At 39.4% G+C, this 15,395-nt stretch overlaps 1 protein-coding gene across 1 annotated transcript in view; it reads right to left on the bottom strand.

Moving 5' to 3' along the window:
- Positions 1–4,078: 4,078 nt before the first annotated feature.
- The window catches only part of RAD54B (RAD54 homolog B), a 62,985-nt gene continuing 51,668 nt past the window's right edge, over positions 4,079–15,395 (bottom strand). The window contains exons 9-15 of the mRNA XM_062604595.1: positions 14,885–15,024; positions 14,006–14,296; positions 12,875–13,050; positions 10,393–10,654; positions 9,303–9,369; positions 8,814–9,014; positions 4,079–4,319 (exon numbers count right to left, since the gene is read on the bottom strand). Of these exons, the coding sequence (XP_062460579.1) occupies positions 4,102–4,319; positions 8,814–9,014; positions 9,303–9,369; positions 10,393–10,654; positions 12,875–13,050; positions 14,006–14,296; positions 14,885–15,024 (1,355 nt within the window). The 3' untranslated portion in view covers positions 4,079–4,101. The remainder of the gene's footprint in view (positions 4,320–8,813; positions 9,015–9,302; positions 9,370–10,392; positions 10,655–12,874; positions 13,051–14,005; positions 14,297–14,884; positions 15,025–15,395) is intronic.

The raw sequence follows: 15,395 nt of genomic DNA, 5'->3' as shown, positions 1-15,395 counted from the left end.
TGATTTACGTCACCTTTTCATTCAGCAGAAAGCACATGAAAGAACTACTTTCCTTCTGTGTGTTACTTGCCTGCAAGGGCTGGAGTCTCTCTTTGTAAATTCCTGGTGGTAACCGCAAGCAGTTGTCAAAGCTTGTTCCATACTTGGCATTTTAAGAAATTCCATTACAGAATCATTCAGTCACCATTTGGCATCTGTTTTGCACCAGATAATGAGTCAAAGAACTTTATGACCTCTGATAGAGGCAGACCTTTAACCGGACCTGATGTCAACCTCCTGTCAGAATGCAAGATATCTCTACTGCAGTTGCCATACAAACTTGTCTGACAATCCCTTGTCTGACAGTAAGTGAATAGAGTTATAATTCATATTTTTATTCTGCAAGTGAATGATAATATAGGGTCACCATCTCAATCACAAGAAAACCTGAGCTAAGATGGTTAAAAGCTGAATCAATAAAAAATAGTCATATGAAACCAGTTTTAAAAAGCCCTTGCTGAAATATACAGAGATAAATAAAACACCACCCCTTCTGCTTTTTAAAATCAGGGTTGGTCTCAGTTGAGAACATGAAGTACGCTTGTCTCTCTGGCAGTATGCCCTACACCAGAAGTAACAGAATTGCTCCAAATCCCCTCCTCCCAGCTAAGAGCTGGCAAGGAACACAATACTGACTGCTGAATCTGAGGACTGGCTGACAACCCTCCCTGCCCAGTGTGATTCTAAGACCCACAATAACCATTCCAAGATGAGCAGACTAATCCCTAAGAGCATGTGACTTCATGATCTCTCTTCTGGCAGAGTGAGCACACCTCTCTGGGCCCACTGGTGCAAACCAGCTCCAACTAGTGTCATTCAAGGGAGTGCCTTACAACATGCTTCAGCTCAGATGGAGTACACCCCTACTTGATAACCCTCAGCATCTCATACCAGGATGTTTAGCTGGCACTGCACTTTATGCTGGCTGCCTCATGTATACCTCTGGGCTGACATTAGCTGTAGCACTGATGTCAAGTACTGGCAACCTTCGCTCAGCATTTGTTGATAAAAATATATGCTTCTTGCCATTGTGCTTACACCTGTAGTTTCTGCTGCTCTTCATGCTGCACTGAAGAAGCCACCATTTGAGACCTACTATTAGGCAGACTTGCCTTATTCTTTAGTGTGGGTCCATGAGAACTACCACTTGATGGATGAACGCTTGCATCCTTCAAAAAGTGGAAAAGACAGCCAAGTACAGTCATCAACACCTTGTATTTCAAGCCTTGCACTAGAACACAGCCATGGTTTCAACAGCCCTTGCCTCCCCCTTTCTGCAGAACAAGTCTTAGATCTAGGAGACTAGGACTGATTGGCTGGACCACTCAACATAAACTACATTGTGCTTTACAGCTGGCATCACTGGCATTGAATCCAGAAGCCACATCTGAGACCATCTGCTGGGAACTGATACTTGCCTTTCAGCACCAGCCACCTTCCCCATCCTCTAGGGTTTCACAATTGTTAAAAGAAGGGGCAAAGTGACCTTGTAATTCCTTGACATTCCCAATATACTTTATCAGTCAATAGTCATGTTTGATAACATGACACAGGATAAATTCACCACCAGGACTTTTCCTAGTAGATATTTCTTACCTACGGGTGAAGAAATTCACACATCCACATGCTGCACTCTATGAAAATACCGATTATTATACTATGATTATGTGAGCAGCATGGGCTAGTCTCATTTTTCAGGCTGCTGTAGACTACTGTGGGAGAATCACAGATGGCATAATAAATTAGAGACTGTATTCATGCTTCCTATATTTTCCACAACCCATTCTTCCAGTGAGAAATGTGATTTTCCAGGACACATCAAATATCAGAAACAGACTTTCAATCTTCATCATGTGTAATGCCATGTGCAACCCATTATTTGGGTGGTATTTTCTTACCCAAACAACCCAGAAGCACACACACACTTCTCTCATGCTTTGAAGTCATGAAGGGTGTCCTGGGTTCAGCAGCAGCAGTCATTTTTCCCCTTCTTGGTAGCTGGTGCAGTACTGTGTTTTGACTTTCGGCCTGGGAACAGAACTGGTAACACTGATGTTTTGGTCTGGCCAAGGACTTTGTGAGCCTCATGCTCTGCCAGGGAGGAGGGGAAGCCGAGAGGAAGCAGAGACAGGACACCTGACCCAAACTGACCAAAGAGGTATTCCACAGCACGTCATTGCCAGGACGTAACTGGGAAGTACCTGGAAGGGCTGGGGGACTGCAGGTTGGAGGAAGTATGGGTCGGTGCTTGGTCGGGCTGGGGGGGTGAGTTATCAGTTGGCTGGCGGTGAGGTGATGTATTCTCTTCCCTTGTTATTTCCTTTATCATTATTATCATTGGTGGTAGCAGTAGTGATTTGTGTTATACTTTAGTTACTAAACTGTTCTTATCTCAACCCGTGGGAGTTGAATTCTTTTTGATTCTCCTCTCCATCCCTCTGGGAGTAGGGTGAGAGAAAGAAAGGGGGGGGGAGTGAGTGAACGAGCTGTCTGGCTGGGTTTGAACCACGACAGAGGGTAATGAGGGACATCATTTGGCTGATCAAGTGTACACTGGAGAAGCTTTCCACTGAGTATCACCACACAGCTGTATAGGCTGCTTTGGGATTCCTAACCTTGATGAACATTACTTGGTGTGACAGCCCATCTGCCAGAAATCCCTCCCAGAACAATGGTCTGAGCCTTGATCACCTTCACACATGCAGCAGTATGTGTCTGGGGGGTCATCTCCTCTGGCCTCCCAAGAGCTCCATGGTGGTCCAGCATCAGCTTTCATTTTATTTATTTAAAAGCTGCCAAAATAAAAATACCCTGGAGGCTAAACAATAAAAGGGCTTCTCTGCCAGGCCTGTATTCTGAGAGCATGTGGCTACAGCTGTACTGTGCAGAGTGGTGCATGACAGCAAGTAGGACTATCTGAGGCAGGACTTAACAAGTGAGGTGAGGCAGCTTGCTGAGATACCCTTGAGGGGCTGCCTTAGGCAGAGAAGGTGAAACTTGGCATGGTGTAGATCCTGAAGCAAACTCCTTTCTCTTATATGTCCAGGTTTCCTCAACAGGACTGCCAGTTGGTTTGCTCTAAACCAGAGTGGGCTCATGTGTGTTCAGTGGAGATGACCAGGGTCCCACAAACAAACCAACAATAGAACCAAACTGTGGCAGGGGTTGGAACTGGATGATCTTTAAGGTCCTTTCCAACCCAAACCATTCTGTGATTCTATGATTCTGTTCTTCTGGGCCTTTCAAAGGCTTGCTTAAATCTTACTTAAAAGCTGCAAACTGTTTTCAAATTTTTGTGCCTTCAAAGAAGAAGGAAAATATAGTTACAAAATATATATATCTATATATACTATGAAATATACTCAGAACATCAGAGTCTGGCAAACTGTGTCCTTAAAAGGAGTTAGCTAAATGTAGATAAGCCTGTAGTCTGTACGTCTGAGACATAAAGTTTATTTATTTTCCCAAGTAAAAGCAATAGAAGAATTTGAGAATATTGATTCAGAATATCAAGCTGTGGTCTCGGAATTTTGGACCTCAGTGGCTGTTTGAGTTTCATTAAATTGTAAATTCAAGGGAACAAACACCTACCTTGTTACAAAGCCTCCGTTATACATATACATAACCACTGTCAAAACAAAAATCCAACCAGAGTCTTTTTAACAGCATATACATCTATAAAACCTTATAAAATTTGGCTGGAAAGCCTCCAGCTTTATAAGCAATAAATCATTATGATCAAACAAAAACTATAAAACAAAGTAGACATACACAGGAATGTGCATAAACCCAATCTTACTAATTATTATATCAAAGGAACCGAAGACTGGAAAGCAAAGCTAACTTTAAAAAAAATCTGTGCTATAATTATAGTACGTATTATTAAATTAGTAATAATTGTAACTTTGTATAAACAGCAGGAATCACACTTACCCAGAATCCTTCTCAGAAATACACAAAACAGAACTTGGCAAAAAGAACAACACAATCATGCAATTGCACGTCAGTTGTTTACCTATGAGGAGGAGGATGCCAGTGGTCAGGAAAGACACTTCAGTTTTATTAGGTGGGGGAAGTTGGACTGGTTACATTCTGGAAAATGAAAGAAACATTCTCTTTTATCCTTTCAAGGAAAGGGTCAGCAAGAGTCTGATGTTGCCCAGAGAAATGTTTCCATTGCATCAATTGTGACATGGAGAGTGGTTTCTTTGAATTAGGCTTCCCATGGTTTTGTCCAAGCTGACAACTTCTGGATACAGAAGGATTTTCTGAGGAAGGATCTGAAAAAAAAACAAACATAAAGAATGAAAAAAAAAATGCAGTAAGAAGATGCAGTAGACTAATCAGAAGAAACTAAGACAGAAAATTACAGTCTGAATCAATAAGCCCAATAAGGCAGTTGGTGATAACAGCTGAGAGAAAATAAAACAGTGTATATAATCCTTCTATGTCCACGAAACCCAAACATATGTATCCACAGTAAGAGGGGAAAGGCTGTTTCTTGCTCATTGATTGAGTTTATCAAAATCACCATATGCTAGCATAAAGACAAATCCTTTTACACATGAATGGGAAAGGAAATATCTTATCTGGCAATTTCCTTTATTTCGTCTTTCTAATTCTGTGACAGTTGAGCTGCTCCCATTCTTTAAGTAAATATGAACCTAGAAGTATGTTGCAGCAAAATTCATGCTAGCTTCTATTTCCTCCCAGAGGAGTCATTCCAACCAGCTAAGAACAGTACGAATCGCTATTTCATTGACTCAGCACAATAGGGCTGTGTACTGTGTACATCCAGATTATGCCAAGCTGTTCAATACACACAATATCATACACTGTAGATCACAGTAAGGAAAAGACTTGCTGTGAAGCACAAAGAGAGGAATTCACTTTCAACAAAGGATCCTAAAGCCCTAAACAGTACCTGGTCATTGCAGAGTATGCCACATGCTGCTGGCTTCATGATGCATCGGATGCATGTGATAAATGAAGAAATCATTTTGGATGGAAAAAATTGCATCACTGCTGTTATTGGTTTAAAACTTGTCATCAAGTATTTTCATAGCAGTGTCACATACTCCTTAGGAAAGACCAATGATTTAAGCAGCATGAGGACTCAGAGTATTCTTGAGGTTTTTTAATATTTGGAGAGCCCATAAAGACTCATACATGCAAGACTTTCCTTTTTGCACATTTGCACTAGACTTGAAACATATTCTTTTTTACTGGCCAGAAGAAAACTTAGAATAGATACATTTCTCAAGTCCTTACAGATTCAGTGCTCCATAAATTACACCATGATCAGGTAAAACGATAGGCTTACAGCTTACAGCTGATCTGAAAGCCAGTAGATTAGCAAGCAACCATCTACGTGATCCATGCACAGTTAATTTCTTCCTTTCAAGACTCCTGTGGTTCCTAAGGATGGTCCTAGTGTGAATCACAGAATCATAGAATAGTTAGGGTTGGAAAGGACCTTAAGATCATCAAGTTCCAACCCCCCTACCATGGGCAGGGACACCTCACACTAAACCACGTCGCCCAAGGCTCTGTCCAGCCTGCCCTTGAACACCACCAGGGATGGAACATTCACAACTTCCTTGGGCAGCCCATTCCAGTGCCTCACCACCCTCACAGTAAAGAACTTCCTCCTTATATCCAACCTAAACTTCCCCTGTTTAAGTTTTAACCCATTACCCCTTGTCCTATCACTACAGTCCCTAATGAAGATTCCATCCCCAGCACCCTTATATGCCCCCTTCAGATACTGGAAGGCTGCTATGAGATCTCCACGCAGCCTTCTTCAGGCTGAACAGCCCCAACTTTCTCAGTGGAGTATTGTGTACTCACTTGGAGTATTGTGTACAGTTCTGGTGTCCTCAACATAAAAAGGACATGGAACTGTTGGAACAAGTCCAGAGGAGGGCCATGAGGATTATCAGGGGACTGGAGCACCTCCTGTATGAGGACAGGCTGAGGAAGATGGGGCTGTTCAGCCTGGAGAAGAGAAGGCTGCATGGAGACCTCATAGCAGCCTTCCAGTATCTGAAGGGGGCTATAAGGGTGCTGGGGATGGAATCTTCATTAGGGACTGTAGTGACAGGACAAGGGGTAATGGGCTAAAACTTAAACAGGGTAAGTTTAGATAGGATATAAGGAGGAAGTTTTTACTGTGAGGGTGGTGAGGCACTGGAATGGATTGCCCAAGGAAGTTGTGAATGCTCCATCCCTGGCGGTGTTCAAGGCCAGGATGGACAGAGCCTTGGGTGACAAGGTTTACTGTGAGCTGTCCCTGCCCATGGCAGGGGGGTTGGAACTTCATGATCTTAAGGTCCTTTCCAACCCTAACTATTCTATGATTCTGGGTGATTAAACTGAAGACTATAACTTACAACAATTTGGCTAGGGAACTGATGAACCAGTTTGTCCTCCACTCTTTAGGAAATCAAACCGTCCCCTCACTTTATCATTTCTACCACTTAAGTCTAAGAATGACCTTCAGGTTTTTCCTTAATTTACTGCAAAATGTTCAGTTCACCTGGTCCAAGATATAATTGCGGAAGTTGTCATTACAGGATCCAAGACACCAATACTGTGGTTGAACCAATATGTGTTCAAAGCACAAGATAAGCAGTCAAGAGTGTTAAGACAATTACAAAATGCTAAATAAAATCATATGCACCAGTGTCCATCACAGTAACAATATTAAGCTTTCTCTGGATTTCTGCAGGAGCTTTTCTAGGAGCACTACCTGCCTTACTGCACACAAATGAGAAAATCTGGCTAACATTTAACATTAAAGGTGCCTTTTCCACACAGATCCTGTAATAGTACCTAAGTGGAGGCTGTTCTATTTTAGAACATCACTGACTCATGTGAAAACAGAAGGTCTATTTTTTCGATCGTTAAAGAAATATACAAAAACAGTGACATCAGTATGTGGAGCAAAAATAAAGTTAAATTCTTGTGGCTACAGAAGCACTGTGCTTTCATCAGCCGAGTCCGCCCCATTCTGGGTAAAATGAGATGAGAAAGGAACACAGCTGGAGATATGTAAACCATCAAGCAAAAGAGTCTCATTGGATTTGTCGCTGATACACCTGAAGACTGTGCTGCCATTCAGCAGGACCTTGATAGGAGAAGGAGAATTAGGTGAAGAGAAACCTAATGAGGTTCAACAAGGGCAAGTGTAGAGTACTGCACCTGGGGAGGAAGAATCCAAAGTACCAGTACAGGCTGGTGGCTGACCTACTAGAGAACAATTCAGCTGAGAAGGTCCTGGGAGTATTGGTAGATGGTAAATTGACCATAAGCCAGCAGCATGCCCTTGTGGCCAGGAGTGCCAGTGGTATTCCGGGGTGCACTGGGAAGAGTGTGGCCAGCAGGTCAAGGGAGGTGACCTGGCTCCTTAGTACAAGACAGACAATGAGCTACTGGAGAGGGTCCAGTGAAGAGTGACAAGATGATTAGGGGTCTGGAGCATCTCTCTTATGAGGAGAGATTGTAGGAGCTGGGCCTGTTTAGTCTAGAGAAGAGAAGACTGAGAGGGGATCTCATTAATACGTATAAGTATCTCAAAGGCAGGCACCAAGAAGATGGTGCCAGACTCCTTTCAGTGGTGGCCGGTGACAGGATGAGGAGGAAACTAAAACACAAGAGGTTTCATGTCAACATGAGGAAGAGCTTCTCTATGCTGAGGGTGGCAGAGGACTGGAACAGGCTGCCCAGGGAGGTTGTGGAGTCTCCATCTCTGGAGACATTCAAAACCCACCTGGATGTGTTCCTGTGTAACCTGCTCTAGGTAACCCTGCCTTGGCAAAGGTCACTTCCAAACCTAATGACTCTGTGAATTACTTAATTTCTTGCCCATGTCTGTTGAGAACAGTCTTGTGCTCATTCATTTGCTCCTTTTTATTATGGTATCTGTGTGCATTTATAAGATATCAATATTGGTACCTCGCTATCACACCTGTAAATAGTGTACATGAATATTTCATGCCTAAAAGAAAGAAACATACCAAGGCAACAGATATTCTTTCTTTTATGAATTAGATGGGCTATAAAAATTAAAATGGGTAAGACAGAAACATAACTTATGACATTTTTTTTTAATCCTGCTCCTAACTTGCACCTATATACCTGTATGCAGCAAGGTATTAAAACAATTTTGATATGCCAAAAGAACAAGAGACAGATTCCTACAGAAAGAATAGGTATGAATATATGCAACTTGGCTTTACAACTGTCAGAGGATCTTCTAGTACTTCTCAAATAACTACTTCGATAATCCTGCATCAGCTTTAGTTACTAACTGTGAAACAAAGGCTTATATTCAGAGATCTGGAATACATATTTATCTGGTATAGCTGTCCTGAGATAAACAGCTTTTGAACTAGCCCTTTCCAACTTTTGAACTAGCCCTTTTCCAACTCATTAATGTCCTTGAACATTTAGAAACAAAACACCATATAGAGTTATTTGGTTGTAATGAATCACTATTTGAGCTATCCATAGCTAATTCAAGAAATTAAGAGGCATGATACATGAATTGGTTTTTAGTGCAAGGAATAAGCCCTTTCTCCTCTTCACCTCGTGAAAGGCTCCTATGGATTAGAAAAATCAGCCAATATCTGGAAGATCTTATAATGAACCTCATTACTTCAATCCCATTTCACTAAGCATGGGAATATTCTCCAGTGGCAGACTATATACCCAGAATAGACAATAGATGTATTTCCTCAGCAATGGCCAGAGATGATGAAAAAGAAACTCACTTTGATGGTCTTTCTTTCCCATACAGTCACACTCAAGCAAGTCATGGGTAACACAGCTGGAATCTTCATGAAGAGTAAAGAGATTTCTAAGCTCCTCAATGGAAAAATGGATGTGTTCAGATGTCTTGGAAAGGTCTACAACTGCTCCAGAAAGGTCCTGTTTGCTGATCTGTCTTTGATAAATCTTTTCTTCTATTGAGCCTGTATTTAAAAAAAATTATAAAATAGATACACTGGGGTGATTTTTGGCCACTACTTGTCAAGAAGAAAAGTAAAATTCCATTTCTTAATATTCATAGGAATATGACTGGTTTAAGTTCCTCAAGCAAAGCCAAATGAATCAACGTAATGCCTCTATTTTAACTGAATTCAGAACAAATATATTTTTAAAGAACTAATGATTTACAAAACCACTTCCTCCCTTTCCTTTAAGGGACAAAATTTCAACAGCTGTCTCAATCTAGGGTATGTTTGAGCACCATCTCTGACCTGTGGTTAGTAATCTGTAGATATGTACAGTATGTTTCTGACCATCTCTCCACACTCTAGCCATTGCCTGAAGAAACAAAAAGAAGACCATTAACAGACATATAATTTCCTTACTGCCATTTATACCCCCTTTTCTTTCTGTGTACTATAGTAGGAAAGTAGGGGCTTCAACTCTTTCCTGCTGTAAGTGTCCGTCCCCCCCTCATATCTGTTTTCCAAGCATTAGCAACTGTTTAATATTTCAGGAATACTCATAATTCTCCCCCATCTCCAAAATAGGGTTTTGCCATGATACATCTTTAAAAATTACTTACCCATTTCTATTAAAATGGTACAATTAGAGTTTCACACCCCCTTTAATTCTTAAACAAACAAAATGTAACTGAGTACTGCTATGAGTTTTTTCAAAAATGTAAGGGTTACACCTAAATGTAAGGGTACGAGGACCCACAACACGGTCTGTGGTCTTTGGCAACCCATAGCAATTTTAACTGATTTAGCAGACTGTTTCAACGCAACAAGACAAGCGACCACATGAGGGTACTAGCCCACACTTGGAACAGGAGCGGGGCCAAAAATCAGAGCTTATTTCAGGTATTGAGCACAAGAAGTTTCTCACTGCTTTATAAAAAGGGTTTTTTTTTGTTATTGTTAAGGACTATTTTAACTGAACACTCTTATATCAACTAAATACTCATTCTTTTAATTCTGATCAGAAACTCTCCCTTCTTCTTAGATACTGCAAATCGACAGCAACATTTGCTATGCAGTCTAATCATGTTTTTCTTTTCAGATACACAGCAGCTTTCCAGTTTGAAAGAGGTCATGACCCACTCCTCCAAAGAAACCAGCATTTAATCTTTTCATTTTTTACTGCAAGAGGGCTTCTAATGATCCCAATATATATATAATAGGACAGAGAAATATTTCTTCTTTTCTTCTCAGAAAGGTTTTTCCTTCATTATTGTACTTGTCCAGATGCAGTATGATGATTGGGTAGATAATAAGACATGTAAAGCCAAGTATTTCAAAATCAATCAAGAAATCATTCAATGGCTATTCCAACCCACATGAACAGTTATTATCAGACCTGAATATCTGTAGCTGGATTCCAGTCGATATCATAAAGGATCAAATGAGATGCTCCGACCAGATTCAGTCCTACTCCGCCAGCCTTTGAACTCAGCAAAAAGATAAAAGCTGGACTGAATTTACTATTAAAAGCATCAACAATTTGTTGTCTCTGGGAGACAGGAGTGTGTCCATCAAGTCTAGTATAAGAGTATCCATAATGTTTGCATGTCTCTTGTAATATGTTTAATGTCTGAGTGTAATTGGATACCAGTACGACCCTGTTAAACAATAAAACAAATTTATTTTATCATCTTAGACCTCTGTAAAGCTAAAGTCCAATAATAAATTATTGAAGACATCTAAGGAAGTAAAATTACAAGTCAAGAAAAAATTACACATCAACCTGAGGTTCCCCATTTTTCCTCAGAAGTACTTCCTATTAATCTGAAGCACGTACTAGATTTGGATGCATTACACCTACTGTCAAGCATTCAAATGTTAAATAATAGTAGTTTTCCTCTGCCACAGATTTTGGCTTACTGCATAGACTGCACTACTCTATGTATACAAAATAGCTATTGTTAAGGCAGCATTTGCAGAGGGTGTTGTAGCAGCTAATAAATAATATATACATATGACTATTTACTGAAAAAGCTACTGTGAACTTCTATAGACAACCCTGAAAAATTCTAACAAATAAAATCATGGAAGCCAAATACGAAAGCAGAGACTCTCCTGCATTCTGTGACTGAAAAGAATTGGGATGAAGGATAGTGAAAGAATCACAAACAATAGAGTCTGGATTTTTGCTGTTATATTTTTAAGCAAAATCAGTCTGATCCCTTATACTAATGGCCCATAATATGTTAGTGGCTTTTTCTCTGAAATTTTAACTAAATAAGTTTCTGAGATCTGCACATGTAGAATTTCCGTCCTCTCAGATATTGAGGCTTATTCTTCTGACTGGACAAATTTTTTGAATTTAAGCCATAACTAAAATAATAAGGACAACTGGAATATTTTCTGATGGATCTTGTTTCAAGGTCTTTTACAAACTAAACTAGTGTAACAAATTCCATCAAAGGCACTCCATTTTTTAAAATAATTTTGATTAAAAAGAAGTACTGAAGAAATAGACAAATAATTTCACAGAAAACCTGATAAATTAACATTTAAAAATTGTTCTAAAGTATTTTTATTATTGCACTTTACAACTGAACTACATTCAAGACTTTTTTACAAAGATTTTGCAGGACTGATTTTTTTTTTTTTGTCAAGCAACACCAAATTCACACCTTTGTTTTCACTCAAAAATAGAATATAAACTTCAGAGGAGCATTGGAATTGTGTCTGTATATTGCAAGATCTATTTAGTGCTAATGAGAGCACTGAATTAAAGCAACAAAATTTATAAAGGTATAAAATAATGCGTCAACACTAGCTGTAACTCAGCAGCTCCTATAGCACTGATACAGGGGGAAATGTTTTTTCCTGATACCCTTGCTAATTTTGACCTGCAAGGAATAAGGCCACTACCTTAAGATACTTAGCCATCATTGCTTTCAATGGATGCTAGGCATGTAGACTCCAACAAGCTTAGCTTTCTAATTTGTAAAAATTTGTAAAAAGAGAGCACCTTCAAATTCCATTACATCAGTGCTAAGACATCTGCTCTTACTTCCCACTTCTGAATTACAGCATGCCCTATTTAAGCATCAATTTAAATAAAAGTTAAAAGCTAAATACTTTTGGAAAAGCTGGGCTTTTGAGGCATGAGTCCATAAAAAAAGTTATCCTGGGGCTACTTGGCTATGTGAGATTTTTCATGAATCAGCAATTGCCCAGTAACTAACCATGTGCATCCTAGTACCCCATGATAACAGAGGTTTTCATACATGCCAGTGGCATTTACTAGAGAAGATATAAGCAGTTGCTGTGCAAGTATGTTTGTTGAGACTGGCTACCCTGAACAGAAAAGGCAGCAAGCACTGAGCAGTTAAATGTGACTAAAGAGGAAATAAGTTATAATCTAGCAATTAAAAATATTTTAGTGCAAATTAAAATATTTAAGACGTTAATACATCTCCTCAAGGAGATACAAAGCATTGGAAAGTCTCTGCAAGTAATGATCATAGAATCATAGAATAGTTAGGGTTGGAAAGGACCTTAAGATCATCTAGTTCCAACCCCCCTGATAATATGTCATAGTACAGGGGCTGTAGCAAACTATTTTACTTGCTGGAACCCAGTATGAAAAATACAAGTATCTTTATCTGGAAAAAATATAATGAGTATCTTTGAAAATAATGTCAGCTGCAAATCCTAGTTTAATAATTTAACAAGGAAGAGCCAGGAGTACAATGCATAAATATGCTTGGCACCTCTGCAAACAGTTTCATGCCTTAGTTTTGAATATTATGTGTTCATGCATTTCAAAAGCAGAACAATATCCAGAAGGTCACTTCCACTACCTCCCTTTACCTTTCCTTCACACTTGCCTTTCCGAAGAGTTGAGCTCATGGATTGCTTCCAACAGCTTCACCAGCACCTGTAATTTTCCTGAATCTGTTTCAGAGGGAGTGTCTGAAGTATAATCTTGTGGAAAGACATCTATCACACCTTTGTAGAGGCTGGACTCATCGTGTTCATCAGCCATGGGATCACAGCCCTTTTCCTATAGAAAAAGAAGGGATTCAATTCCATATCCCCTCTAACATGTTTTGGGATTTTTAAAACTTGCTATATTCATATTACAAAGACAAAAGGAGGCACCAAAAGATGCCACAAAGCAGTGCATCATGTGAGCACAACTTCCCAATACTGGATTGAAAGCACATTTTTAAAACACTGGTAGTGTTTATTGTGTTTACATCCTCTAATCTAAGATGATGTTTGCAGCTGAGTAGAAAGTTGAAATACTTAAAACTGAAAAATATGTTTTACTTCTACCTCTCTACTTAAACAACCACGCAGATGTACACCCACAGCAAAGCCCTATCTAAAACTTGGAGGGGTGGTGTATGGTGAAACCAGTACTCTGCTTATTCTTTCTATTGTAGTGACATGGTTTACTGATGGACTTGCCAGTCCTGTGGTAAAGGACTTAAAACTTAAACAGGGGAAGTTTAGACTGGATATAAGGAAGAAGTTCTTTACTGTAAAGGTGGTGAGGTGCTGGAATGGGTTGCCCAGGGAAGTCGTGAATGCTCCATTCCCAGCGGTGTTCAAGGCTAGGCTGAACAGAGCCTTGGGTAACATGGTTTAGTGTGAGGTGTCCCTGCCCATGGCAGGGGGGCTGGAACTAGATGATCCTAAGGTCCTTTCCAACCCTAACTATTCTATGAGTCTATAATCTTAAAGGTCTTTTCAACCTCATTGATTCTACGATTCTACAAGAACAAGGAAATATTCATAAAGCAATAGGAAACTGGTGAGATAGCTTCCCAAAGTACATTCAGATTTCTTAACACTTACGTTTTTGAAAGCAGATCTTCTAAAGCAAGTTATATCTGAGAAGAGAGTATGGAAATGACCTGAAGTAACATGCACATTGACCATAACCTAGTTTTAGTGACCTTTGCCTGCTGAAATGACTAATTGCAGGCACCCATCCCCAAGCAAATAGATACCTTTATAGCTTTAAACAGAAGACACGGATGATTGCAAAGTTTTTTCAAAGCTCCTATACATATTAGATGAGGACTGTTTTCCAGCCTGCCTTGTAGACAGGACCTAATAACTCGAGAACTAAGCAGCTTCCGATACAATTCAAGTTGCAGCGCTGCTGGTCGGCAGAAGATAATGTTTTCCTTTTTGGGGGGCAGAAATTTGTTTATTATCTCCTGTGTTCTCCTTAGAATAAAGAGTCCAGTAAGGCGTGTGAGTTCAGCTGCTCTTTTTTCTCCTAATTTTTTTTCCTCCTAAAAGAAAAAAGCACAAAATTAATGATAATCTTGCTTTTTATCACACTAATTTTTGCTATAATTTTCATTAGGTATTTAAATAATGTTTTAAAAGTAAGACACCACTTTCTTACATGGGTCTGTAATGAGAAATTCTTCTCCAATGAGCACTACTGCACCAGCTTAGTTCTAGGTCTGGTTTCTAAAGTCTTAAAGGAAGATAATGTCTCAGAAGACATTCAAGTCTTGAATTATGTTCTACAATTTCTCATGCAATAAAATCATGCCGATTTTGCAGTACTGTGGAGAAACTAAGAAGGAATAAAGCATCATCACATGGTAATGCACATGGCATTTTTGGGAATGTCAAGTGTTGGAAGGACAATTTTTTCTTGCTAATTAACAGGTGATGTTAAATTAAGTGATCTCAACATGCATGTATTCCTCCTGCTCCCTTTGAAGAACAAGTGAATTTGTTTCAAATAGGAAGGTAAAAAGGTTTTGCTACTATTAGTAGTCCTGAGTTTCATTTTATTCCATATAAAGCAAGTTTCACAGTGCTGTCTATGAGTTTTCTTCTACAACTGCATTTTTTTAAATAATTACGTTTGTTGCTGAAGGCTCTCTAGATCTGACAATTGGTTCCTCATATATCTTCCTATATGTGGATAAAGAACCAAGGATTCCTGGATTCACAAACTCTATTAATGCATAAAATTCTTGCAAATCATTTTGGATTGGAGTACCTGGAAAGAGAAGAAAAGAAAAAATTTAGCATTTGGTAACATTTTCTTGAAACTGATGTAGGTACAATTGTTGAATGCAGGGTTTAATGCTCAGAATGCATCTTGAAAACAGACGTCTTGTTTCAATGTGACCTTCTCAGAGTTCTGAATTAATCTCAAACTTTATCATGATTAATAAGCTATTGTCCTCATAACTAAAGAGACTGCACGTCTAATTGTTTTGACAAAGGGATTAAAAAGTCACGTTCTAAATCAATTTTATTACGTAACTATAAAGGAAAGCAATGAGTGTATGCAAACAGAGTCCCAGTTCCCTTGCAGAAGTTCTCAGGCTCCTTTCCTGTTCCTGAAGATAGGCAAATTTTTCATTT

This window comes from Pezoporus occidentalis, unplaced genomic scaffold (assembly GCF_034315485.1).
Source record: "Pezoporus occidentalis ecotype Australia unplaced genomic scaffold, CSIRO_AGI_Poc_V1 ctg87, whole genome shotgun sequence".
In the NCBI taxonomy this organism is placed as follows: domain Eukaryota; kingdom Metazoa; phylum Chordata; class Aves; order Psittaciformes; family Psittacidae; genus Pezoporus; species Pezoporus occidentalis.
This window is presented reverse-complemented; position numbering and strand designations above follow the sequence as displayed.